Source organism: Aquarana catesbeiana, linkage group LG02, assembly GCF_042186555.1.
Source record: "Aquarana catesbeiana isolate 2022-GZ linkage group LG02, ASM4218655v1, whole genome shotgun sequence".
Taxonomy (NCBI): Eukaryota; Metazoa; Chordata; class Amphibia; order Anura; family Ranidae; genus Aquarana; species Aquarana catesbeiana.
This window is the reverse complement of record NC_133325.1, coordinates 404,304,085-404,331,052: the sequence shown is the minus strand read 5'-3', so window position 1 is coordinate 404,331,052 and position 26,968 is coordinate 404,304,085. Positions and strand designations below refer to the sequence as shown.

Here is a 26,968-nt window from a genome sequence, read left to right as displayed (position 1 = left end):
GAGAGAGCGTTGAGTCAACATCAGAAGAACAACAGAGTCAGCGGAAAAGACAGTGGACAGAGGAAGAAGAACCGGAGAGGGCTAGAAGACATCAGCGTAGAAGGCCCGGAAAGGGGAGAAGTCAGAAGAGACGCCAGAGCTGCCTAATAAAATTTCTTTAAAAACCTGTGTGCTGCGTTTTATTTTTGACACTTTTTTTTAGGTGACTGTACCCCTACCCAATGTACCTGATACTCATTCACATAGGGTGGGGGGCCCCTTTGTTAAAGAGGGCTTCCAGATTCCGATAAGCTCCCTTCCCGCAGACCCCAATAACCAATCGGCCAGGGTTGTTGGGAAGAGGCCCTTGTTCTCACCAACATGGGGACAAGGTGCTTTGGGGTGGGGGGTACAGGGCCCCCCTGTCTCAAAGCAACCCCCCCCCCCCCATATGTTGGGGGCATGCAGCCTGGTACAGTTCATTTTTTGGGCAGGTGGGTTTCCCTTAAAATCTATACTAGGCCGAGGGGCCTGGTATGCTCTTGGAGGGGGAACCCATGCAGTTTTTTTTTTTATATTGGTATGAATCTTTAGGGTGATCACCACGCACAGACAGTGCCTGGTATTGTTTAGGATCAAAGTCGGATCCCTGTTCATTGAAGTCGGATGCATGTCCGACTTCAAAGCGCAGGACAAAGTCGGATCCAAAGTGGTACGACTGTTGTGTCGTACCAGTGCGAAAGGGGCCCTAGTTTACAACTTTTTCCATTGGACTTACATTATAGTGATGCCACAACCTTAAATGATTCTTGGTGCTGGACTGATTAGCCTCATATGATATTATCCTTTAAAAGGAGAAGTATGGAATCTCTCCCCCCCAATTATACTTACCTAGGTGGATGCATCATCTGTCCCCTGCCAGCTCTAAGACTGAGAATCAAGCAATCTAACACTGCCAATGGCTCGGTTCTCAGAGCTCCCTCAGCAGAGAGCTTGTGACTGACCGCTTTCTGCTCTGCCCTCTCCTCGCTCACTGGAGCGCTGGGCTGTGGATGGGGCGGGAGCATCCAGCTAAGGTTTTAAGCAGCTCGCTGAGAGGCTGAGCCAGGTGCCAGTCCAGGCACGTGGGCGGATGTAGACTTCATTGTCATGATTTCCCAAGCCGGGACTGGCTCTGAAGTCAGCCGAAGGCAGGCCTCAGCCCTGTCTGCTGAAAACAGGTCACAGGACTAGCAAAATGTTGGTGTAGTGCACTCAAAACTCACGTCATCTTTCATGTGTTCTTTAGGAGGATTGAACTCTTCGTGGTATGATCGTCCACTCTGTTGGTGTATCAACCTACAGCAACAGATAAGGAAGTAGTTGACATAAAAGTAACAAAAATACAATCCAAAATACCACAGGAGGCCAGGATTGAATGAATCCGAGATATATTTTGCTGCCGTTACCTGCCACAGATCCTTCTTACAAGTAAAGAATCATCTACACTAAATTCGATGACTGAATCAAGTTTTTCTTGGCGCTTTTCAAGAAGTTCATCAAGCTAAAATACAAGAATGAGATCATATTACAACATAGGAAATAGAGCAGCAAATAAAGCTGTATATCTGCAAAACTATTAGACTGCATTCACACCTGAACGTGCTGTTTGAGCTTTTTGGGTGTTTTGATACACTTTTTAATTAGCCATTAGAGAAAAATGTAATCCGTTTCATCATCTATGCCATGCATGTCAGCTTTTTCATCCGCTTTTATAAAAAAAAAAAAAAATTACCTTTTTTTAACCACTTGTCTACAGGGCACTTTCACCCTCTTCCTCCCAGGCCAATTTTGAGCTTTCAGCACTGTCACACTTTGAATGACAGTTGCACGGTGCTACACTGTAACCATGTGAAATTTTGAAATTTAAAAAAAAAAAAAGTTTTAGTTTGTCAGTAAACTTTCTAAAGAAGTAATTTTTCTCCTTCACTGATGGGCACTGATGAGGCAGCATCCATATATGCCACACTTATAGGCGGCACTGATTGCCATTGATGGGCAGTACTGACTGGCATCACTAATGGTCACTGATTGCTTGCACTGGTGGCGTGTTATTGTAATCAGGGCACTTCTGATCAGTGCCCAGATTACGTCTTGATGTCCCCTGGGAGGAGATGCGGCTGATCGGCTCTCCTCACCACACACTGTCAGTGAGAGGCAATGAGAGCTGATTACCGGCATCGCCGGGTTTACATGTGACTGGCTGTGATTGGACAGAGCCGATCACATGGTTAAAGAGCCAGGGTAGCGCCGTGTCCTAGCAACACGGCGCTGCCGCGATCCTCACGTGAGAGCAGTCGTTCTGGGACGTCGTTCCAGAACGAGAGCCGCACTGCCCCTCCGTCATTTTACGGTGGGCGGGCGACAAGCGGTTAAGGATTTTTTATTTTATTATCTACTTAAATTTTAATAATTTACTTTGTTAGGTTAGGGCTTCCCAACCTTTCAGTGCAGGCACCCTTTAAAAAATTCCACACAATCTTAAGGCACCCCTTTGTAAATTTAAAAAAAACAATAAACTAATAGTTTTGCATAATGTAGCAAAATCCACATGCGTAGAACACCCAACATTAGCAGTGATTTATTGTTCCAAAGCAAAAACACTGCATTTCATATTTCTCTTCTACCTCCGTTTCTCTCCCACACTCAGCTAATGTGAAACGTGCTGAAGGAGGAGGGGCAAACAAGGATGTTGTGCAGGTGCCCGACATCCTCCTTATCAACCGATGACATCATTGGTTGTTAGGACACTGGCCGCTAGAAGGTTATATTAGTGTTCGGATTAGCGAATAACGTTAGGGGTTAGGATAGATATAGGATTTTTAACATACAGCCCAGTACATTGTCCATACACGTCAGTAAGTGCCTGAGAACTTGTGAATGTGTGAGGAGCAATGCCCCATGGGACATGTAGTCCTGGGCAGGAAATGAGTGGTTCTAAAGGCAGAAGTTTTCTTTACCTTGCTATTGGAGCACTCTATACTGTACTTAACGCACAGCAAAAAGCAGTGTAGAAACAGATCAAAAGCAAACTGCATAGGTGTGTACCAAGACTTATGCTGGCCACACAGATCAATTTTCAGATGAGAATGTTCAGAAAAATCTTTATACATTTGCTGAATGAAAGAATGTGGTTTGAAATTTTCACTTTGCTTTTATTATTCTATTTTAAAATGAATGTAATTTCTGAAGGAAAACCACAATTCCTTTCACCAAGAAGTTTTCTTCCATTTCTAAATTTTCCTTCACTTTGGTTGAAAACGAATGTCGATTTGACCCCACTAACGATTCGAAAATAAAACGAAGTTCTTAAAATGACTTTTTTGAAGGAAGACATTGTTTTTGTATGGCCAGCATATAATATATTACAGTTCTGTTTGAAAATCTGCAAAAGTGTCTTTTTTTTTTTAAGAAAAAAAAAAAAGTTAAAGAAGTGGTCTCCAAGTCTGATATTTACCAGATTCAACCTCGAATAGTATATACAGTATATCTCTCTAGAGATTTAGCTCTCTAACCACTTAGTTATTTATATTTAACACTGCATAGAGATATTAAAGAATAAAATTGGCTTTTATTTAAACTTTACATATTAACTAAATTATACACTTTTTTTTTAAAGGTTATTAACCACTTACAGCTTTGTTGCCATCAATACATCATTAAATGTATTTTTTAAAGCAAACTGTAAATACTTGAATTTGACCTGTTCTAAAACCCCTTGCTGTTCCCTGTACAGTAGCACTGAATTGTGAGAGGAGGAAGTAGTATAAATAGCCAATTAGTTCATGTGCTGACAAGAAGCATAAATATAGGAACAAAAAGACAAGTGACAGAAAGATGATCTCACTGTGCTGCTTCTAATTTCCCTGTTCAGTCAGACTGGGGGTGGGCAGGACAATCTGAAAGTTGTAAATGTCGTTGGCCATCGGATTGAGGACACCTAGTGACCCAAAAAAATAAAAAAACCTGTGGGGGAACTCTCTGGACTGAAGGTATGTAAAGCTGGTTTTGTTCTTTTATCTTTTAATGGGCTATAAAGTTCTAAACGTTTATTTTCTAAGGCTGAAGTTCGAAGTTCTTCGTAATGTATTGTTTTTACTGTTCAAATGAAAGATAAGCAGCGAGAGGTCAGCCAGTCTCAACTTAGCCAAAATGGGGATGTTTGTGCCACATGTAGTTCTATTTCTGAAACTTGCGTATGCGTTTGCTTCTGCGTGCGAGATCAGCGGGACAGGGCACTTTAAATATTTTACTTTATATTTTTTTTACATTGCCTTAAAAAAAAAAAAAAAAAAAAAAAAACACTTATAAAAAAAAAATTTGGGTCACTTTTATTCCTATTACAAGGAACGTAAACATCATGACAGGACCGCTTTAATGTGAGATTCAGACCTCAGATCTCACATTTTACATGGGAAAAAAAAAAGCCCCCTTAAAACCATTAAGTGGAAGTGACATTTGATGTCACTTCCGCCATCTAATGTTATGGAGCCAAGTGGGGGCTATCTTTCCCTCACTCAGAGGGGAAAAGATGCGTTAGTCTCCGCTGCTACCGATGAAGAAACAGACAACCGGGACACGGTGGGGGCCCCCTCTACTGCCCCCGAAAAGTGATCTTGCGGCGGATACGCTGCAGAGACCATTTTTACGTTACAGAGCCACACGCCATTGCTGAAAATGCCAGGGTTATGGGAGCTAGCTGCTGCCATAACGGTATTTAGCATCAAAGTACTGACATACAGTTACGGCGATCTGCGCAAAGTGGTTAAGGGAATTCCTTTGGGACCCCCAGGTCACCAGAAATGGTATCCCCATTGGAAGATTTCCCCTCTTACTTTTCTAGGGACTTTTTTTTTTTTACATTTTCACTATTAAACATGACAATGGAGAGAATGAATGGAGGGGGCATAGACAGCAATAAAAACTGACAGGTGAAAATCTGTGTGCGTAGTAGTGAACTGAGGATTTTTTTTTTTTTTTTTTTACGGTGCCACCAGGAGTGTGTGTATATCGAACAGTGTTAATCCCAGTCTTCAAGGCGCCCCAACAGGTCATGTTTTCAGGCTTTCCATTATTTGCACAGGTGATTTTATCAGTTTCACTGCCTTAGTGATTACCACAGCCGTTTCATCTGAGGGAAATCCTGAAGACATGACCTGTTGGGGCGCCTTGGGGACTGGAGTTGAAAAACACCGAACAAGTCAACGTCTGGCTGTCAGATGAAATCGGTTCGTTGGGTTTGCAAACGCTAGATTACTTGCATAACCCTTCACATATCCCAGGACTGGCATAGCGGGGAGGGAGCAGATATGCATCCACTCTCCTCCCCCTCTTGCTGCTGACCCGGAAGTGATGAGTAGAGCATCACTTTTGGATCCCCGTCACGTTCCCGGGTCAGCATGACCAGGAAAGAATGTAATGCAGTGCGATCTGCACTGCATCACATTGTGGCGCACAGGGGAGACCATCCAGGGTCTTTTAGATCCCAGATGCCACATACATACATTACATACTCTATATCTCTCTATGACCCTTGTGCGATATTATAATGTCATGTCTGGGCCACCAGAAGTAAACAATGCCGGAGACATGGCTGGAAAGTCCGAGAACGTTTATTTTTATCTTGGCCTTTCCAGCCCGAAGGAGAGATGTGGGATCCATAAGACCCCACATCTCTCCATAAAGAGGAGCTATCACGCACCATTCCTATTACAAGGGATGTTTACAGTCCTGGTAATAGGAATAAAAGTGATCAAAAAATGTGTAAAAAAAAATAAATACATTTTTAAACTGCCCCGTCCACAGAAGCAAATACATACCTAAGTTGCGCCCACATACGCAAACAGTGTTCAAAGCACATGTGAAGTATCGCCGCGTGCGTTAGAGCAACAATTCTAGCCTAAGACCTCCTCTGTAACTCTAAACTGGTAGCCTGTAAAAAAAAAAAAAAAAAAAAAAAAAAAAAAAAAAAAAAAAAAAAAAAAAAAATTTAAAAAGCATCGCCTATGGAGATTTTTTAAGTACCGAACGAGTGTGCACGATTTTAAAGCGTGGCATGTTAGGTATCTATTTACTCGGCATAACAACCTTCACATTATTAAAAACATACATACACTAATCGATTATGAAAATAGTAATCGATTTCATAAATCGATTAATCGGCCAGCATACAGAATGCATGTTTGGGGGTTCTGAGTAATTTTCTAGCAAAAAAAAAAAAAAAAAAAAAAAAAAGAAGAATTTAAACACTTGCCACCCAGGCCAATTCTGATATAGTAAGTAAAGTTAACCCAATTTTTTTTGCATAATGTGAAAGAAAGTTACACCGAGTAATTGGATACCTAACATGTCATGCTTCAACATTGCACACGCTTGTGGCTTGGAGTCAAACTTCGGTACTTAAAAATCCCCATAGGCGACACTTTAAAATTTTTTACTGGTTACATGTTTTGTGTTACAGAGGAGGTCTAGGGCTAGAATTATTGCTCTCGCTCTAACGTTCACTGTGATACCTCACATGTGTGGTTTGAACACAATTTTCATATATGTGGGCGGGATTCACGTATGCGTTCGCTTCTGTGTGTGAGCACATGGGGACAGGGGTGCTTTAAATTTTTTTTTTGTATTGTTAATTACTTTTTTTTTTTTTTTTTTTACACTTTTTATTCCTAATACAAGGAATGTAAACATCATTTGTAATAGGAATATGGCATGATCAGGCCTCTTTACAGTGAGATATAGGGTCAATAAGACCCCACATTTCACCTCTAGGCTGGGAAGCCTTAAATAAAAAAAATAAAAAATCTCAGCTTCCCAGCCGAGGCGGCGCCGTTTGAATGCAGAGGCTGGGAAGGACATCATAACATCGCACCAGGCCTCCAAACTATCAGACTCCGGCGACCATCTGGTCCGCTGGAAATCTCTATGGTAAACATTCGGGGCCGGCGGATCCCGTCTCTGACTCACTGATGGAAGCGGTGAGTTGGTAGAAGCACCGGAGGGCAGCAGGAGGGGACACACACACACACACACACACACACACACACACACACACACACACACGTCCCCTCTTGCAAGAACAACAAAGCAGTGGAACAGCCCCCATGATCATTCTTATGGTGTAGGGAATCGCCGGCTGAAAAAGCCGATATCTGAATGATATACCCGCACAAAGTCAAGGACGTCATATGACGGCTGGCGGGTGGGAAGTGGTTAAACTTATAAACAAAAGTTCCAGAAAAAGCCCGGGATGGAAATGGTTAAACATGTGCAAAAAGTGCAAAATCAGCTCTGGCAACAAAAGGGTTAAAGCAGAAATAAAATTCCTACTTGCAGCGAGCAGGCAGGCTCTTTATTGTAGAAGAGACATGCAAGGTCTCGGCTGCAATAAAATAACCTACCTCCTTGCTCTCAGTGGTCTCCAGCACGTAGACGGAGCTGTGAATGCTCAGCTTACAGCGCAGCACCAATCCCTGTGTGCTGAAATACAGTATGGCTTTTACACTTTGATAAAATATGTAAAACGGTGCAGTGCAATAAAATAAGCCCATACACTTTAACACTACAAAGTGTTAAGTCCACCACATGATAATAAGAGGGTTTCAAATTATGTAAAAAGTGTTCATAGTGCCAAGTCCTCCACCGTCAATAATATGCACTCTTACCGGATCAGAGCAGACCTCTTGAATGAACGGTCATACACACTTGTTTACCACATATAGGGTAAGGAAGATTAATCAGTCCAGCAGCATAAATGGAACTCTTCAGGTGGATGAATGTTGTATATGGAAATGAAAGAGTGGACACAATCTAAGTGCACACTTTTAAGTAATTTAATGGATAAAAAAAAAAAAAAAATAGATAGCCAGCACAATACAATGTACATGGGAAACATGCAGCCGAAGAAAGCATTACAGCAACCGCAAACATAGTTCACAGACAAACAGCGGGTGACGTCCGCAATGTAGCTCCTGTACGGACTTAGTCAGCAGTGGGTGGAGCTACAGCGTCACCCAAGAACCTAATATAACAAACAGGTCGCCATGGAGATCACAGTGTAAACATAGGAAGCCGCGACCGGATCCAGAAGTCCAGCTGCCCCATGTAAACAATGCTCCGCCTTCTCCTATGGGGATACAAGTGATATATAACATATTGCCATATAAAAACCATATATATATATTATATCAATGAGACATAAATACATCTCTATAAATGCCCAATTTGGACATAAATACTAAAATACATTTAAAAATAATGCCAAAAAATAGGGACATAAACCCGCAGTCATCTGTGATTTAAAAACTATTATATAAAATAAACATAATACCCATTTATCTGAAATAAAACCATTGAGATCAAAGTCAACGTGAAGGCCCCTGGCACCAAAACCTGAGTTTCCTGGATCCAGAAGGATACCCGTTGGCCAAGCTGACGAATAAAATTACCCCCTCAAGACCCCAGAACTTAAGACATCGAGGGTCTCTATTATGAAAGTTTCTAAAATGTTTAGAAACATTATATGACCTCAACCCATTTTTGATGTTGTTGACGTGCTCGGTGATGCGGATACTTAAGGGTCGCGATGTTCTCCCTATATATTGCAACCCGCAATAGCACTCGAGCACGTATACAACACCCGTGGTGTTACAGGTAATAAGGTTCTTAATAGGATAAGTCCTACCAGTGGTAGGGGCAGTGAAATCTTTACGGCTCTTAATATTGTGTTTGCATGGGGGGCATTTGCCACATGCGTAGAAACCTGTAAGAAAAGAGAAGATCCTATTTTCTTTGATAACTGAGGGGTCAACCACACTAGGGGCTAAAACGTCTCTCAAAGTGGGTGCTCTTTTATAAATAAACCTCGGAAGAGGTGGTAAGATGCTTAATGATAATTTTCTCGAACTTTTTATGTTGAATATTGAAATCGAAAATAATCTTAAAAATTCATTGTCCTGCCTTTTTTTTTTTTATTTTTAGTGTCTGCCACCAAAGTTGCTCTATCCAAATTCCAAATAGTTTGAATTTCGCTGGAAATCACCTCTGCTTTGTACCCTGTCGAAATTTTTCAGCTAATACATTGGACTATGCGTAATCTACTTCCTTGGTACAGTTGCGCCTAAGGCGTATAAACTGCCCCCTGGGTATATTACACAACCAGGACCGATGATGGCAACTGTCCAATGGAATGTACCCATTTTTAATCGGTCGGTTTAAAATGATTTCTTGTTTTAAAACACTGACCTTCTTTAAATATTTCTAAATCTAGGAACGTCATGCAGTGAGCATCGGTGTTCCAAGTTAGCCGAATGTTTTTGGCGTTTCCATTGAGTCTGGACATAAATAACTGCAGACTCATATCACCTTCCCAGATAATGATCACGTCATCTATATACTGTTAGGAGCATTTTAATTGTACAGGCTTGTTATTAAAAAAGCGGAGTTCCACACAAAAATGGAACTTCCGCTTTTCGGAACCCTCCCCCCCTCCGGTGTCACGTTTGGCACCTTTCAGGGGGGAGGGGGGGTGCAGATACCTGTCTAAGACAGGTATTTGCACCCACTTCCGGCATAGACTCCCATGGGAGTCTATGCCTCTTCCCGTCCCCACCGCGCTGTCTCCTGGGAACACACAGCTCCCAGGAGAGAGCGGGGACCACTTGGGACGCGCAGCGCGACTCGCGCATGCGCAGTAGGGAACCAGGAAGTGAAGCCGCAACGCTTCACTTCCTGATTCCCTCACCTAGGATGGCGGCAGCAGCTGCCGAGAACCGAGCGGGTTCTCGGCGTCCCCTGCCGACATCGCTGGACCCCGAGACAGGTAAGTGGCCATGTATTAAAAAAGTCAGCAGCTGCAGTATTTGTAGCTGCTGGCTTTTAATATTTTTTTTTTTGGCGGTGTGGGTGAACCCCCGCTTTAAATATATATATATATATATCTCGTCCTCCCATAATGCCATAAAGAGGTTTGCTACACTCGGTGCAAACTGAGCACCCATAGCAACCCCAAGGATCTGTAAGAAAAATTTATGGTTGTACCAGAAATAATTTCTTGCCAGACAAAATTTTAAGGCAAAAAAAAAAAAAAAAAAAAAAAAAAAACAACTTGTGGAGCAGGAAAGGTCAGACCCATCAAGGGCCCATTTAAACAGACTTAACGACATCCTGGTGGCCAATTATGGTATACAATGAGCCAACATCTGCCATGACCAGAATACTGTTATCTTTGGCAGATGTTAATTCAATGATCAGGATGGTGTGCTTTGTATCTTTAAGGTAAGCCTTAGTAGAAGATACCAGCGGTTTAAGAAAGTAGTCAATATACTGAGTCAATGCCATTGACTATGGGTCTTCCTGGCGGGTTCAGGGCGTTTTTATGAACTTTCGGTAAAAAATATATAAATTGTCCTCCTACATGTACATGATACATTGCGGACGTCACCCGCTGTTTGTCTGTGAACCTCGTTTGCGGTTGCTATACCACTGAGTAACGATTTCTTCAGCCGCATGTTTCCCATGTACATGAACAGTGCTGGCTATCTTTTTCATCCAATAAATGACTTAAGTGTGCACTTAGATTGTGTCCACTCTTTAATTTCCATATACAACATTCATCCACCTGGGGAGTCTTCTGTTTATGCTGCTGGACTGATTAATCTTCCTTACCCTCTATGTGGGAAACAAGTGTGCATGACCATTTGTTCATTCAAGGGGTCCATCTGATCCGGTAAGCGTGCATATTATTGACGGTGGAGGTCACTATGAACACTTTACATCATTTGAAACCCTCTTATCACGTGGTGGACTCAACACTTTGTAGTGTTAAAGTGTATGGACTTATTTTATTGCACTGCACCGTTTTACATATTTTATCCATTTATTTAGGTGTTGTGGTTTGCCTTTTGGTGTTCAGCTTGCAGTTGTTGTTTTAGCTATCTGTTTATATTTGTGTGCGCTGATTGTTTTCATTTTACATCTTTTACACTTTGACCATAGATGTACTTGAACAAAAAAAAGCTCACACAGGAATCCAACATTTATGCATGTTACAAATCTGTCTGTGCCAGCCCCAACTGCACCTCCTCCTGCTAGTCGCTACATTACTAGCTAGCCTAAATAAAATAACTTTCTAATATAAAACTTGGAAAAGCAATGAGGCTGCCCCTGCTTACTTCTTCCTGAAAATGTTAGTGGCCAACTTGTTATGCTGTCTTTCGGGCTTCAATACTTTGAGTGACTGACTTGGAACAAGTACGCAGATAAGGATGTTGAACTTTGCAGAAAATATAGCCCAAAAGGCTCTGGTAGAGAGGGACTAAAGCTCTACAATGAACCAGTGAGTAGCACTGTATAACCTTTTTTCCTCCCCTTGTTTTGCACAAATGGCCAACTGTTCTAGAAAGGGTCTAATGTGCTTTACACTAGTTTAATGGATACATTTTTGGTTCCTTTAGTCCATCCTCACCATAACTTTCCGAGTTAGGCTACTTTGACCACTGGTCGTGGAAAAACGGTTTGCGTTTTCCGGCTGTCAAAACATTCCTATCAAGAACACTACTCTTCCGCGTTTAGGAGAGGGAGGTGGAAGCTCCCCCAACCGCAGCAGCTCAAACTCTGGTAAAAGCCTATGTGTACATTGACACAGTCTTTTATGTTGTGGAGCTTCGGCGTACATGAAGTGTAAAGGCTAGGTTCATATTGCAGCATGGAGCGACTCACAGCAGGGGTCCGGTGCGTCCCCGTTCACCAGCTCAGGTCCGATTTCAGTCTGAATTTGGACCTGAAACAGACTAGAAGACTCACAAGACTCCGGTGCAATTCACGCCGGAGATGTGTGAATCAGTTCCATAGAGAGCTGCATCCAATTCGCACTGGTGTGAACTAAGCCTTATGCTTTGTCACCAAGGCCTATTACTCCCCCAATTTCAGGTACATTTTTTAAATAGGGAACCTGACCCTATTTTGAATAACTTAGCATAATACTATTTATATTTTATTACTTTAGTGTTACATACACATTGTGCATGCAGCTGTTGTGAGACTGTTGCAAACTTTTTACTTTGAATATAGTGAAAATGTGTGCAGAATGAAATATCAACCTTACACTTTTCTTAGCAAAGGTTTTCTTGAAGATACAAATCTGCATCAAAGTTATGTAGATGTGACATTTTGGATGCATTTTCCTATCTTCAAACAGTTTTCTTTTGTGAATGCACATTTGTCTACATACGCTCAAAAACATAAGTTTAAAAAAAAAAAATGTTCAAAACTTATGCCCATTTCATTCAGCAGGAGTTACCATTTCTGCTTGCTTGACCGTACGAGGAAATCCATCTAACAGGAATCCCTTCTTACATGGAGGTGTATCCAGGTTATTTTCAATCAGTTCTACAACCATTTCATCACTGACCTAAAAAGACAGAACAAAGCAATCACGTTAGCAAACAGTGTTAAAACAACGTGAATTCTAGCAGGGGATTATTATTACTATACATTATTATAGAGGATTTATACAGTGCCAACAGTTTACGCATCGCTCGACAAACACCAACCAATTTTCCTGCATCCATTGTAGCTTTCAGACGTTTTCCCAGCTCCGATCCTGATGCAACCATAGCTCTTAACATATCTCCTGTGGCAAGGTGACAAACGCAGTATTTCTCTGCTAGTTTCGGGGCCTGAAATAAATGGAAAGATCTTAAATAAAGGTGCATGTAAAACAATCAATATTCCATGCCTTACACATAACTTTTAGATAATATTTTCTATCAATGAAGATGTGTGCAATTCTAGCTAGACCATTTGGCGGCAAAGTACACATTTACTTAGCAGAAGACAATAGCTAGGGTGTACTATGCCATCTGTCTCCCCAGTGGACATCCCTAATCCCAACTCCACCATGAGAAACATTGGTGAAGTAAATCTCATGGCTCCTTACTTTGGAGTGCATTCTCCAAAACATTTCTATGGAATAAATGATGGTCTTGAGTAGAGGTCGACCGATATGGGTTTTTCTCTGGCCGATGCCCATATTTAGAAATCGTGGTGGCCGATATGTGATGCCGATTTTTTTGGGCCGATATATTAGGCCGATTTTTTTTTTTTTTTTCCCCTTCATCTCATAAAATCTAACAGTTAGACCCCTTTCACACTGGGGCGTTTTTCAGGCGCTTTTGGGCTAAAAATAGCGCCTGTAAAACGGCTCCCCTGCAGTCACTCGGGCTTTCACACTGAGGCGATGCGCTGGCAGGATGTTAAAAAAAAATCCTGCAAGCGGCATCTTTGGAGCGGTGTATACCGCTCCTCCACCACTCCTGCCCATTGAAATGAATGCGCACCGCTGCCGAAGCGCCTGCAAAGCGTTTCGGCAGCGGCGCATTTAACCCCTTCCTCGGCTGCTAGCTGGGTTACAAGCGCCCTGCTAGCAGCCGAATAGCGCCGCTAAAATGACGGTAAAGCGCCGCTAAAACTAGCAGTGTTTTACCGTCAACGCATGCCTGCTCCAGTGTGGAAGCAACCTTAAGGCCCCTTTCACACTGGGGCGGTGGGGGCGTCGGCGGTACAACAGCGCTATTTTTAGCGCTGCTGTACCGTCGTTCTTGCAGCTGTATTCACCCCCGCTGGTGGCCGAAAAAGGGTTAAAATCACTCGTACAGCGCGGCTATAGCCGCAGTATTACCGCGCTGTCCCATTGATTTTTAATTACTGCCTTAGATTCCTTAATAGAGATTGTACAGGAATATGCCCTTAAACTCTGATTGATGACCTATGTATTCTGTTCAGGATTGAGCGCTGTTCACTCCACATGTGTATTTGTATGTTTTCTGTTGTGTGTGTGAAATAAATAAAAGTTTACCCTTAAAAAAAAAAAAAAAAAAAAAAAAAAGGACACAAGCAGGTCCCACATTGTGGAAGAGGCTGGATCCTGTGGAAATCATCTGTGCAGGTCCTTTTCCTTTTGAAGAACTTGCAGCACTGCAAGTGGATATTGTCTTCTGTGAAACTGAAGTGACCAAACTCCCAACAGGGAACCACACCCCCCTCCACCAAGAAAAGCTGTTTTATAATGTATACAGCATGTAACAATCTGCTAGTGAGGGAGAGAATCCTGTCTAATCAGACTCTGCCCCATTCAGCAATCTAGGAGGGGCGGCCACAGCAACAGGGGCAGACTATCACTTTGTCCTGCAGAGTGCAATGTAAGGAATCCAAGATCACTACACTGCCACCTGTTTTGGGGGGGCGGGTACATCGTTAATGACAACTCCCTCTAGCATGGTGTCATCCTTGCATGTGGGTGGAGCGGGGTGGGCAGGAGGGTAAAGTGGAAAGAGGGCACAGTTTGCTGGGCACAACTATGCCCAGCACAGAATATGCTGCCAAATGCAGCACAGTAGATAGAGAGTGGCTTGGTCCCTGCATGTAGATATAGATCGTAACACCCATCCCGTGCCTGCACAGTACTACTAGTCCCTCAGCAAGAGTAGAGTGGAACAGGCAGAGCACATGAGGTTGGGAAGGCATCGGCTGGCTATTAGTGCTCTGACAAGTTATTCTAGATGCATACAACTTTCCTGCTCCTCTGCTTGCCCTCTCTCCCCTCATCTCTAACACTCCTGCTTTCACTTTCAGTGTCCCGATGTCTGTGTGACATTACCAGCCCTCTCCACTAGCCTCCTGTTTTTTTTCTCTCCCTGCTCTGGACGATCTCTGAGCCCATTCCATGTCTGTACACCCTCCTCTGCCCTTTCCCGCAGACCCCCTCCTCTCCACCCCTGCTGCCAAGATGAGTGGTGTTCTCTCCTGTCTCTGCGATGCTGAGGATGGCACTAATTACTCAGCTAACACTTTCAGACTTCACTGATACAGCTGTGGCGACAACTGTTCAGATTCAATGTTTAGTACATGCACATTCACAAGAGGTGCAAATATGGGGGGTGGGGATTTATTAAAACTGGAGAATGCAATATCTGTTGCAGCTTTGCATAGAAACCAATCAACTTCCAGGTTTTAGTGTCAAAGCTTAAATGAAGAAGCTGAAGTTAGAAGCCGATTGGCTACCATGCACAGCTACACCAGATTCTGAGTTCTCATGTTTTAGTAAATCTTCCCCAATGTGTCTCCCATGCAGGGCTGCCTTTTATCAGCACTGGGTACAAAGGTGTTGTGCACATCCCAGTGCCAGCACCCAATATACAGTATATCTACTGGGACACGAGGTTGCATGGATACAGCCACTGTATTCTAACATGACATGCAGGTGTGGGTCCCAATAAAAGTGAATGGGACACTGGCATTTCATGCTTGGACCCAGGCAGCACAATGTCTTGGGCTAGCCCTGGGGAGACCAGATATAGTGAATGCAGGTTCTGGGTTTAGTAACACTTTAACCATCGCAACACTAAGTTCAGTAGCAGGAAGAGGACTGGACATGCCTGCATAGTAGACTTCTCTAAGATCCAGCTGTCTGTATGACGTAAAACTTTTATTTAGTAAAAATAAGTAAAATACTTTATACAGGTAAATTAGGTCACTAAAGCTATAGAGATTTTAAAGTTAAACTTCAGGTTTAAGCTAAAAAAAAAAAAAAAAAAAAAAAAAAAAAAAAAAAAAGAGAAATCCAGCCCAAGCTTTTTAGGCTGGGCTCCTCCTATGGGTCACAGGAGTGCAATTCATTTTGCACTCCTGTAACCAGTTTTCAGCGGAGAGTGGTCTGAAGTCCGCTCTCTGCTGACGTCACAGAAATCAGTTGAGGCAGCACGTCATTCTGACTTCAGAAGTCTGTATCCCCCAGCTGCCTGGACTGATAGCAGTCTGTCTCAGCCTTTCAGCGAGCCACTGAGACGGCCGCTCCCCGCCCCTCCACAGTTCAGCGCTCCAGTGAGCGTGGAGGAGCAAAGCAAGAGCTGCTGACTGACAGTCGGCAGCTCTCCACATGGGGAGGTGAGAGAACCTAGCCTAACAGAGAAGAGTTCAGGGGCTAAAGAAAAAAAAAAAAAAAAAAAAAAAAACACAACTGCGCCAAAACGTCAGTTTACCAGCTGCAGTGCACATGAGGCCTTAAAGCAGAACTTTGCACTCACAGGTTCCATGCACACTGGCTTAAAATAAAGTTGCTTCTATGATAGTTTTGTGTTTTGCCTGTAGAAGCAACTCAATGTTATTCGATGTGTCCATGCATATTAGGACGTTAAGAGGCATATTTTGAGTTTACTGTTTAACCAGTTGCCGACCGCCGCACGACGATGTACGTCGACAGAGCGGCACGGGCAGGCAAAAGGGCTTACCTGTACGTCCTTGCCTGCCCGCGGGTGGGGGGGTCCGATCGGACCCCCCCCCGGTGCCAGCGGCGATCGGATCGAGGTCAGGGTCGATCAAAGGTGAGGGGGAGGCCACTCATTCGTGGCCCCCCCGTCGCGATCGCTCCTGGCCAATGACAAGCTTCCTCGGCTTCTGTGAATGTAAACAGAAGCGGAGGAAGTGATGTCATCTCTCCTCGAGCCGGTCTTTTCGTCCGGCGCCGAGGAGAGAAGACATCCAAGTAAGTGCACCAACACTACACATACAGTAGAAAACGCAGGCACACTTGTCACCCCCCAGTCACCCCCCTGTCACTCTGACACCAATAGCAGGTTTTTTTTTTTTCTGATTTATTGCATTGGTGTCAGTTTGTGACAGTTACAAGTGTTAGGGCAGTTAGGTTAGCCCCCTTTAGGTCTAGGGTACCCCCCTTTAGGTCCAGGGTACCCCCCCCTAACCCCCCTAATAAAGTTTTAACCCCGTGATCACCCCCCCTGTCGCCAGTGTCACTAAGCGATCGTTTTTCTGATCGCTGTATTAGTGACACAGGTGACGCTAGTTAGGGAGGTAAGTATATAGGTTTGCTGTCAGTGTTTTATAGCGACAGGGACCCCCATATACTACCTACTAAAGGTTTTAACCCCTTGATTGCCCCCTAGTTAACCCTTTCACCAGCGATCACCATATAATTGTTACAGGTGACGCTGGTTAGTTGGTTTGTTTTTTGTAGTTTATTACAGTTTTAGGGCACCCGCCGTTTATTACCCTATAAAGGTTTAACCCCCTAATTGCCCGGCGGTGATAGTTAAGTTTTTAGGATCAGATAAGGTCTGCGTCGCCCCAGGCAGCGTCAGGTTAGCGCCAGTACCGCTAACACCCACGCACGCAGCATACACCTCCCTTAGTGCTATAGTATCTGAACGGATCGATATCTGATCCGATCAGATCTATACTCCCCAGCAGTTTAGGGTCCCCCAAAAAAACGCAGTGTTAGCGGGATCAGCCCAGATACCTGCTAGCACCTGCGTTTTGCTCCTCGGCCCAGCCCAGCCCAGCCCACCCAAGTGCAGTATCGATCGATAACTGTCACAAAACACTAAGCACACATAACTGTAGCATTCGCAGAGTCAGGCCTGATCCCTGCGATCGCTAACAGTTTTTTGGTAGCGCTTTGAATCAGTCGCTGACAGTCAGGAGCTTTTTTGCCTGCGAGTCTCACTAGTGTACCCCTAAATTTAGAGCCCAAAATGGCAAATAGAAGGTACACTAGTGAAGAGGCCTACACGTTTCTGAGCATAGTGAAGAGGAAGTCACTCATCTGTCAAGTTCAAGCTCAGAATACGAACCTGTAGAGGACAGCGGCTCCATGACAGATAGCTCTGACGACGGAGTTGTGGTCCCTGCTAGGGTCAGGCGTACCAGACCCCGATCTTCTTCTTCTGTCCTTGAAGTGCAAGAACCGCAGGGCTCTCGTATGGAGCAGAGAGGTACTAGTGCCGCTACTCCTTCTGGTGAACTGGCAAGCACCAGCGGCCTAGTACACCCTGGTCGTACATCCAGCACTGCAGTATCACGTGGTGACGTGGCGAGTCCCATAAGTGCAGTTCAAGCTGGCGAGGTGGCAAGCACAACTAGTGTCCCGCTGCCACCAATAAGATAAAGACAGGCCCGTCGTGCCCATAGTGCCCTTCCTGCTGCATTCGCCAATCCGAATTGGGTACCCACCACTTCTGCAGCACCCGTACTTCCCCCTTTCACTGGCCAACCCGGAATTCAGGTGGAAACAGTTGACTTTATGCCACTGGATTTTTATTGACTGTTTTTCACCGAAGATCTCTATAGATCTATTGTGGACCAAAGCAATTTATACGCTGGTCAACACATCGCCGCTAATCCCCAGTCCTCCCTTGCCAGAGATTGGAGACCAATTACGGTCTCCGAATTTAAGATCTTTCTGGGCCTTTCCCTCAACATGGGCATAACCAAAAAGAGTGAGTTGCGGTCATATTGGTCCACTGACCCAATTCACCATATGCCCGTGTTCTCTGCTTCAATGGCCAGGGCACGATACGAGCAGATTTTGCGGTTCATGCACTTCAACGACAATGAACTCTGTCGTCCTCGTGGAGACCCTGCATACGATCGGCTCTACAAAATTCAGCCCCTCGTAAACCACTTCAACCAACGTTTTGCAGACTTGTTTACCCCCCATCAAGTTGTCTGCGTTGAGGAGTCCCTGATTAAGTTTTCTGGCCGCTTGTCCTTCAAACAGTACCTTCCCAGCAAGCGTGCCAGATACGGGGTCAAGATGTATAAGCTCTGTGACAGGGCCACAGGCTATACATGTAGAATTATGGTTTACGAGGGCAAAGATAGTCACGTAGAGCCGATAAACTGCCCTGACTACATAGGAAGCGCTGGCAAGATAGTGTGGGACTTGGTGTCACCCTTATTCGGAAAGGGGTACCACTTGTACGTGGACAATTATTATACGAGCGTGCCACTTTTTAGTCACTTGTTTGATCAGCAGATTGGAGCATGTGGCACCGTGCGACCTAATCGCCGGGGCTTTCCCCAGCGGCTTGTAGAGTCCCGTCTTAGGCTGGGGGAGAGAGCCTGCTTGAAGTATAATAATTTGCTCGCTATGAAGTGGAGGGATAAGAAGAATGTTTTCGTTCTCACCTCCCTTCATGCAGACACGACGACCCAAATTACTACGGCGACTGGTGTTGTGGAGAAACCCCTCTGTGTCCACGAATACAACCCTAATATGGGAAGGGTGGACCTCAACGACCAGTTGTTGGCGCCGTACCTAATTGCCCGTAAGGCCAGACGCTGGTACAAAAAAGTGTCCGTTTATTTATTTCAATTGGCTTTGCTGAACGCTCATGTGCTATACAGAGCTTCAGGATGGACTGGATCCTTCCTTAAATTCCAGGAAGAAATCGTCAGAGCCCTTCTGTTTCCAGACGGTGCTCCACCTCACCTTCCCAATCCAAATGCAGTAGGACGGCTGCATGAGAGGCATTTTCCTTATGTCCTCCAGAGTACCCCTACCCAACGAGCCCCCCAAAGAAAATGTCGTGTCTGCAGAAAGCGCGGATTTAGGCGTGACACCTGGTATTATTGTCCCTCCTGTCCTGGCAATCCTGGTCTTTGCATTGGTGAATGTTTTGAACGCTACCATACACTAGTTGAGTATTAGCGTAGGGTACAGCACTGCACAGACTAGGACACACTTCCACAGTGTCTCCCAAGATGCCATCGCATTTTGAGAGACCCAAACCTGGAACCGTTACAGTTTTAAAAGTTACAGTTATAAAAAAAAAAAGTAAAAAAAAAAAAAAATACACAAAAAAAATATAAAATAAAAAAACCAAAAATAGTTGTCGTTTTATTGTTCTCTCTCTCTCTATTTTCTCTCTATTGTTCTGCTCTTTTTTACTGTATTCTATTCTGCAATGTTTTATTGTTATGTTTTATCATGTTTGCTTTTCAGGTATGTAATTTTTTTTATAGTTTACTGTGTTTTAAACATTTTTTTTGTTTTCAGGTACGCCATTCAGCTGCAGCGCGGATTTATTTATCTTGACAGCAACAGCGTTTGCTCCCACGATACATAAAGCCGTGACTCCAGCGCTGTCGGAGGTGATTTCACCACCACAGTTACATACTTCAGCATATATGCCGAAGCGTGGGGGCAGAAGTGGGTGGAGGAGCGATTTGCTCCTGCCTTTCGCGGGAGGATGCCCCCATGCTTCAGCATATATATATATTTTAGGTAGGCACAGGTTGCGTTAAATGTTTTATTTTTTACTATGTTTTTTTTTTTTTATTTGCTTTGCAGGTATGGTAAGTATTACTGTTATACTGTAATGTTACTTTGTTTTTTGTTAACCATCATTTGCTTAGCAGGTACGCCATTCAGTTGCAGCGCGGATTTATTTATCTTGACAGCAACAGCGTTTGCTCCCACGATACATAAAGCCGTGACTCCAGCGCTGTCGGAGGTGATTTCACCACCACAGTTACATACTTCAGCATATATGCCGAAGCGTGGGGGCAGTGGGTGGAGGAGCAATTTGCTCCTGCCTTTTGCGGGAGGATGCCCCCATGCTTCGGCATATATAAATGGTGCATGTATGCCCATCATTAGAAGTGGGTGGATGAAGGGAGGTATTCTAATGGTGGGCATACCCACCGATCAATATTTTTTTTTCGTTCAGCCCACAGGCTGCATGAAAAAAAAGTTTACAATATATGCCCAACAAGGACCAGCAACGTACTGGTATGTTGCTGGACTTTGAGTGGTTATACCAGAATGATGCCTGCAGGTTTAGGTATCATCTTGGTATAATTCTTTTCAGCCAGCGGTCGGCTTTCATGTAAAAGCAATCCTAGCGGCTAATTAGCCTCTAGACTGCTTTTACAAGCAGTGGGAGGAAATGCCCCCCCCCCATCCACCTTCTTCCATGTTTTTCTCTGGCTCTCCTGTCCCAACAGGGAACCTGAGAATGCAGCCAGTGATTCGGCCAGCTGACCATAGAGCTGATCAGAGACCAGAATGGCTCCAAACATCTCTATGGCCTAAGAATCCGGAAGCTACGAGCATTTCATGACTTAGATTTCGCCGGATGTAAACAGCGCCATTGGGAAATTGGGAAAGCATTTTATCACACCGATCTTGGTGTGGTCAGATGCTTTGAGGGCAGAGGAGAGATCTAGGGTCTAATAGACCAATTTTTTCAAAAAAGAGTACCTGTCACTACCTATTGCTATCATAGGGGATATTTACATTCCCTGAGATAACAATAAAAATGATTTAAAAAAAATAAAAATGAAAGGAACAGTTTAAAAATAAGATAAAAAATCAAAAAATTAATTAAAAAAAAAAAAAAAAAGCACCCCTGTCCCCCCCTGCTCTCGCGCAAAGGCGAACGCAAGCGTTGGTCTGGCGTCAAAAGTAAACAGCAATTGCACCATGCATGTGAGGTATCACCGCGAAGGTCAGATCGAGGGCAGTAATTTTAGCAGTAGACCTCCTCTGTAAATCTAAAGTGGTAACCTGTAAAGGCTTTTAAAAATGTATTTAGTTTGTCGCCACTGCACGTTTGTGCGCAATTTTAAAACATGTCATGTTTGGTATCCATGTACTCGGCCTAAGATCATCTTTTTTATTTCATCAAACATTTGGGCAATATAGTGTGTTTTAGTGCATTAAAATTTTAAAAAGTGTGTTTTTTCCCCAAAAAATGCGTTTGAAAAATAAAAATGAAACACCCACCATTTTAATCTGTAGGGCATTTGCTTTAAAAAAATATATAATGTTTGGGGGTTCAAAGTAATTTTCTTGCAAAAAAAAATAATTTTTTCATGTAAACAAAGTGTCAGAAAGGGCTTTGTCTTCCAGTGGTTAGAAGAGTGGGTGATGTGTGACATAAGCTTCTAAATGTTGTGCATAAAATGCCAGGACAGTTCAAAACCCCCCCAAATGACCCCATTTTGGAAAGTAGACACCCCAAGCTATTTGCTGAGAGGCATGTCGAGTCCATGGAATATTTTATATTGTGACACAAGTTGCGGGAAAAAGACAAATTATTATTTTTTTTTTTTTTGCACAAAGTTGTCACTAAATGATATATTGCTCAAACATGCCATGGGAATATGTGAAATTACACCCCAAAATACATTCTGTTGCCTCTCCTGAGTACGGGGATACCACATGTGAGACTTTTTGGGAGCCTAACCGCATAGGGGACCCCGAAAACCAAGCACCGCCTTCAGGCTTTCTAAGGGCATAAATTTTTGATTTCACTCTTCACTGCCTATCACAGTTTCGGAGGCCATGTAATGCCCAGATGGCACAAACCCCCCCCAAATGACCCCATTTTGGAAAATAGACACCCAAAGCTATTTGCTGAGAGGTATAGTGAGTATTTTGCAGACCTCACTTTTTGTCACAAACTTTTGAAAATTGAAAAAAGAAAAAAAAAAAAATAAGTTTTTCTTGTCTTTCTTCATTTTCAAAAACAAATGAGAGCTGCAAAATACTCACCATGCCTCTCAGCAAATAGCTTGGGGTGTCTACTTTCCAAAATGGGGTCATTTTGGGGCGGTTTTGTGCTATCTTGGCATTTTATGGCCTTCAAAACTGTGATGGGTAGTAAGGAGTGAAATCAAAAATTAACGCTCTTAGAAATCCTGAAGGCGGTGATTGGATTTCGGGGCCCCGTATGAAGCTAGGCTCCCAAAAAGTGCCACTCATGTGGTATCCCCGTACTCAGGAGAAGCAGCAGAATGTATTTTGGGGTGTAATTCCACATATGCCCATGGCATGTTTGAGCAATATATCATTTAGTGACAACTTTGTGCAAAAAAAAAAAAAAAAAAAAAAAAAAATAATTGTCACTTTCCCGCAACTTGTGTCAAAATATAAAATATTCCATGTACTCATCATGCCGCTCAGCAAATAGCTTGGGGTGTCTTCTTTCCAAAATGGGGTCATTTGGGGGGGGTTTGTGCCATCTGGGCATTTTATGGCCTTCAAAAATGTGATAGGTAGTGAGGAGTGAAATCACAACTTTACGCCCTTAGAAATCCTGAAGGCGGTGCTGGGTTTTCGGGGCCCCATACGCGGCTAGGCTCCCAAAAAGTCCCACACATGTGGTATCCCCGTACTCAGGAGAAGCAGCAGAATGTATTTTGGGGTGTAATTCCACATATGCCCATGGCCTGTGTGAGCAATATATCATTTAGTGACAACTTTGTGCAAAAAAAAAAAAAAAAATTGTCACTTTCCCGCAACTTGTGTCCAAATATAAAATATTCCATGGACTCAACATGCCTCTCAGCAAATAGCTTGGGGTGTCTACTTTCCAAAATGGGGTCATTTGGGGGGGGTTTGTGCCATCCTGGCATTTTATGGCCTTCAAAACTGTGATAGGTAGTGAGGAGTAAAATCAAAAATGTATGCCCTTTGAAATCCTGAAGGCGGTGCTTGGTTTTCGGGGCCCCGTATGCGGCTAGGCTCCCAAAAAGTCCCACACATTTGGTATCCCCGTACTCAGGAGAAGCAGATGAATGTATTTTGGGGTGCAATTCCACATATGCCCATGGCCTGTGTGAGCAATATATCATTTAGTGACAACTTTTTGTAATTTTTTTTTTTTTTGTTTTGTAATTTTTCAATCACTTGGGACAAAAAAAAAAAAAAAAAAAAATATTCAATGGGTTCAACATGCCTCTCAGCAATTTCCTTGGGGTGTCTACTTTCCAAAATGGGGTCATTTGGGGGGGGTTTGTACTGCCCTGCCATTTTAGCACCTCATGAAATGACATAGACAGTCATAAACTAAAAGCTGTGTAAATTCCAGAAAATGTACCCTAGTTTGTAGGCGCTATAACTTTTGCGCAAACCAATAAATATACGCTTATTGACATTTTTTTTACCAAAGACATGTGGCCGAATACATTTTGGCCTAAATGTATGACTAAAATTGATTTTAATGGATTTTTTTTATAACAAAAAGTAGAAAATATCATTTTTTTTCAAAATTTTCGGTCTTTTTCCGTTTATAGCGCAAAAAATAAAAGCGGCAGAGGTGATCAAATACCATCAAAATAAAGCTCTATTTGTGGGAAGAAAAGGACGCAAATTCCGTTTGGGTACAGCATTGCATGACCGCGCAATTAGCAGTTAAAGCGACGCAGTGCCAAATTGTAAAAAGTGCTCTGGTCAGGAAGGGGGTAAATCCTTCCGGGGCTGAAGTGGTTAACCACCTCAATACAGGGCACTTACACCCCCTTCCTGCCCAAGCCATTTTTCAGTTTTCAGCGCTGTCGCAATTTGAATGACAATTGCGCGGTCATGTTACACTGCACCCTAATTAAATTTTTATCATTTTTTCCCCACAAATAGAGCTTTCTTTTGGTGGTATTTGATCACCTCTGCGGTTTTTATTTATTGCGCTATAAACAAAAGAAGAGGGACAATTTTGAAAAAACACAATATTTTTTACTTTTTGCTATAATAAATATCCAATTTTTTTTTTTTTAAACAAATTTTTTCCTCAGTTTAGGCCGATATGTATTCTACATATTTTTGGTAAAAAAAAAAAATAGCGATAAGCGTATATTGATTGGTTTGCGCAAGTTATAGCGTCTACAAAATAGGGGATAGATTTATAGCATTTTTATTATTTATTTATTTTTTACTAGTAATGGCGGCGATCTGCAATTTTTATTGTGACTGCGATATTGCGGCGGACACATCGGATACTTTTGACACATTTTTGGGACCATTCACATTTATACAGCGATCCGTGCTATAAAATTTCATTGATTACTGTGTAAATGTGACTGGCAGGGAAGGGGTTAACACTAGGGGGCGCTCGAGGGGTTAATGTATGACCTAAGGAGGTGATTCCAACTGTGGGGGGAGGGGACTGACTGGGGGAGGTGACCGATCGCTGTCCCTATGTACAAGGGACACGCCATCGGTCTCCTCTCTGACAGGACGTGGATCTGTGTTTACATGCACAGATCCACGCTCCTGCTCTGTTACCCGGCAATCGCGGGTGCCCGGCGGCCCCCTAGTGGCTCAGGAGGGCGAGGACGTCATATGACGTCCTCCCAGAACAACAGAAGCCTCGTCCCGCCGTCATATGACGGTGGGCGGTGGCTTAGTGGTTAAAGGCAGAAAGGGGGAAAAAAAAAGAAAAAAAACAAAACACCCTTCTGGTTTGCGTTTATGATTGAAGTTTGGAGGCACAAAAAAATGCTCTGAGCATTTTTTTACTCCCAAGAGAACAGACTTTTTTGGAGCCTCAAGCAACATTCACTATATTTAAAGGGGTTGTAAACCCTCATTTTTTCACCTTAATGCATCAAGGTGAAAAAACTTCTGTCACTGACCGACCCCCTCGTTTTACTCACCTGAGTCCTGTATTCCCCCGCCGGAGACACGCTCTTCATTTAGGCAAATATGTTTTCTGCTACATTTTTCCTTCTTACCAAAATAAGGCAATAAGCGTATATTGATTGGTTTGCACTAGGGCTGCAACTAACGATTATTTTCATAATCGTTTAGTTGGCCGATTATTGTTTCGATTAATCGGTTAATAACCTTAAAAAAAAGTGTGGTGTATAATTTAGTTAATATGTAACGTTTAAAAAAAAAGGCAATTTATTCCTAAATATCTTGATACGCAGGGGTAAATATAAATAACCAACTATATGGTTTAGGGCAGGGATATGCAATTAGCGGATCTCCAGCTGTTTCAGAACTTAAAGTCCCATGAGGCATAGCAAGACTGACAGCCACAAGCATGACACCCAGAGGCATGATGGGACTTGTAGTTTTGCAACAGCTGGAGGTCCGCTAATTGCATATCCCTGGTTTAGGGAGTAAAATCTTTAATCCTCTCTGAGAATAACAGACAGAAGAGATATACTGTATATACTATTAGAGGTTGAATCTGGTAAATATCATTAGACTCAGGTCAAATTTTTTTATTGAAAAAAAAATAAATAAAATTTTAGACTGTTTTGCAGATTTTCAAACAGTTTAATATTACATGTTTTTCTGCAGCTTCTCCATTGAAGTATAATGAACCAAAAAAACACCGTTTTGCATTGAAAAAGGTCCTTGACCCTTTCCAAATACACAACAGCTGAAAAAAGCATAGATGTGAACATTAAATGAACTGTAGTGCATTTCTGTAAAAAGCACCAAAAATCACATGGTGGGAACCAGGCCTAAGACATTTAGTAACATAATGGAGTTAAAAAAATAAAAAAATAGCCCTTAGTTTTTTTTTTTTACTGTGCAACAGTGAAAGTAATATTTACAGTAGAGATTTGCTCTTTTTGTACTATATAGGGCTAATTTTAGCTTTTTTTAACTTTTTTTTTTTTACTGGACCCCCTGGGTGGAACTCCTCTTTAAAGATCATTCAGATTAACGGTGGGCTAGAAATAATTAAAATGCAATGTATACACATGATTTTAAAATAAAAATTAAGTACAGCGCTACGTTTAGAAAGAAAGTGAAAAGCAGCCAACACACCTATAGACTCAAGGCAGAAAAAAAACAAAAGAAACAAAAGTGATATATAGCGCCACACTTTTGTTTCTTTTATACACATGATTTTGAATGCAAAATTTTTGAATAAAGCTGCTCATCACCCCATCTACACTTATAAAACATTTTAATTCATGCACTGACATCTTAAAAGGATAAGCTCACCTTTAACCATTTGCTGACTGCACTATAACTGAAAGATGGCTACAATAGACGTCCTCCCAGAACCCGCCCCGCGTGCCTCCTGCGGCACACATTGAGCACGCTCTTTGACAGCTGATCACTGTCCGGGGTAAAGGGCCAATCACAGCAGCGGTCCTTTACCAGGTGATCAGCTGTGTCCAATCACAGCTGATAACATGTAAACAGACTTGCCAGTTATCGGTAGTTCTTTCCTCCAACGCTATGCCCGTCAGCAAATCACTTATACTGATAATCAGGGCACTGATCATTAAGACCCCTTTCACACTGAATACCACCCCACGCTAGCGCTAAAGCACCACTCAATTTAAAAGCGCCTCTGATGAAGCGCTTTGCAGGTGCTACAGCAACGCTACTCATTGATTTCAA

The 26,968-nt window shown here is 42.9% G+C and overlaps 1 protein-coding gene across 2 annotated transcripts in view; it reads right to left on the bottom strand.

Annotated features, from left to right (window-relative positions):
* The window catches only part of AK2 (adenylate kinase 2), a 37,650-nt gene that overhangs the window by 5,671 nt on the left and 5,011 nt on the right, over positions 1 to 26,968 (bottom strand). For both annotated transcript variants that reach the window (XM_073615339.1, XM_073615338.1), the window contains exons 2-5: positions 12,570 to 12,695; positions 12,317 to 12,427; positions 1,428 to 1,522; positions 1,245 to 1,317 (exon numbers count right to left, since the gene is read on the bottom strand). In XM_073615339.1, the coding sequence (XP_073471440.1) occupies positions 1,245 to 1,317; positions 1,428 to 1,522; positions 12,317 to 12,427; positions 12,570 to 12,695 (405 nt within the window). The remainder of the gene's footprint in view (positions 1 to 1,244; positions 1,318 to 1,427; positions 1,523 to 12,316; positions 12,428 to 12,569; positions 12,696 to 26,968) is intronic.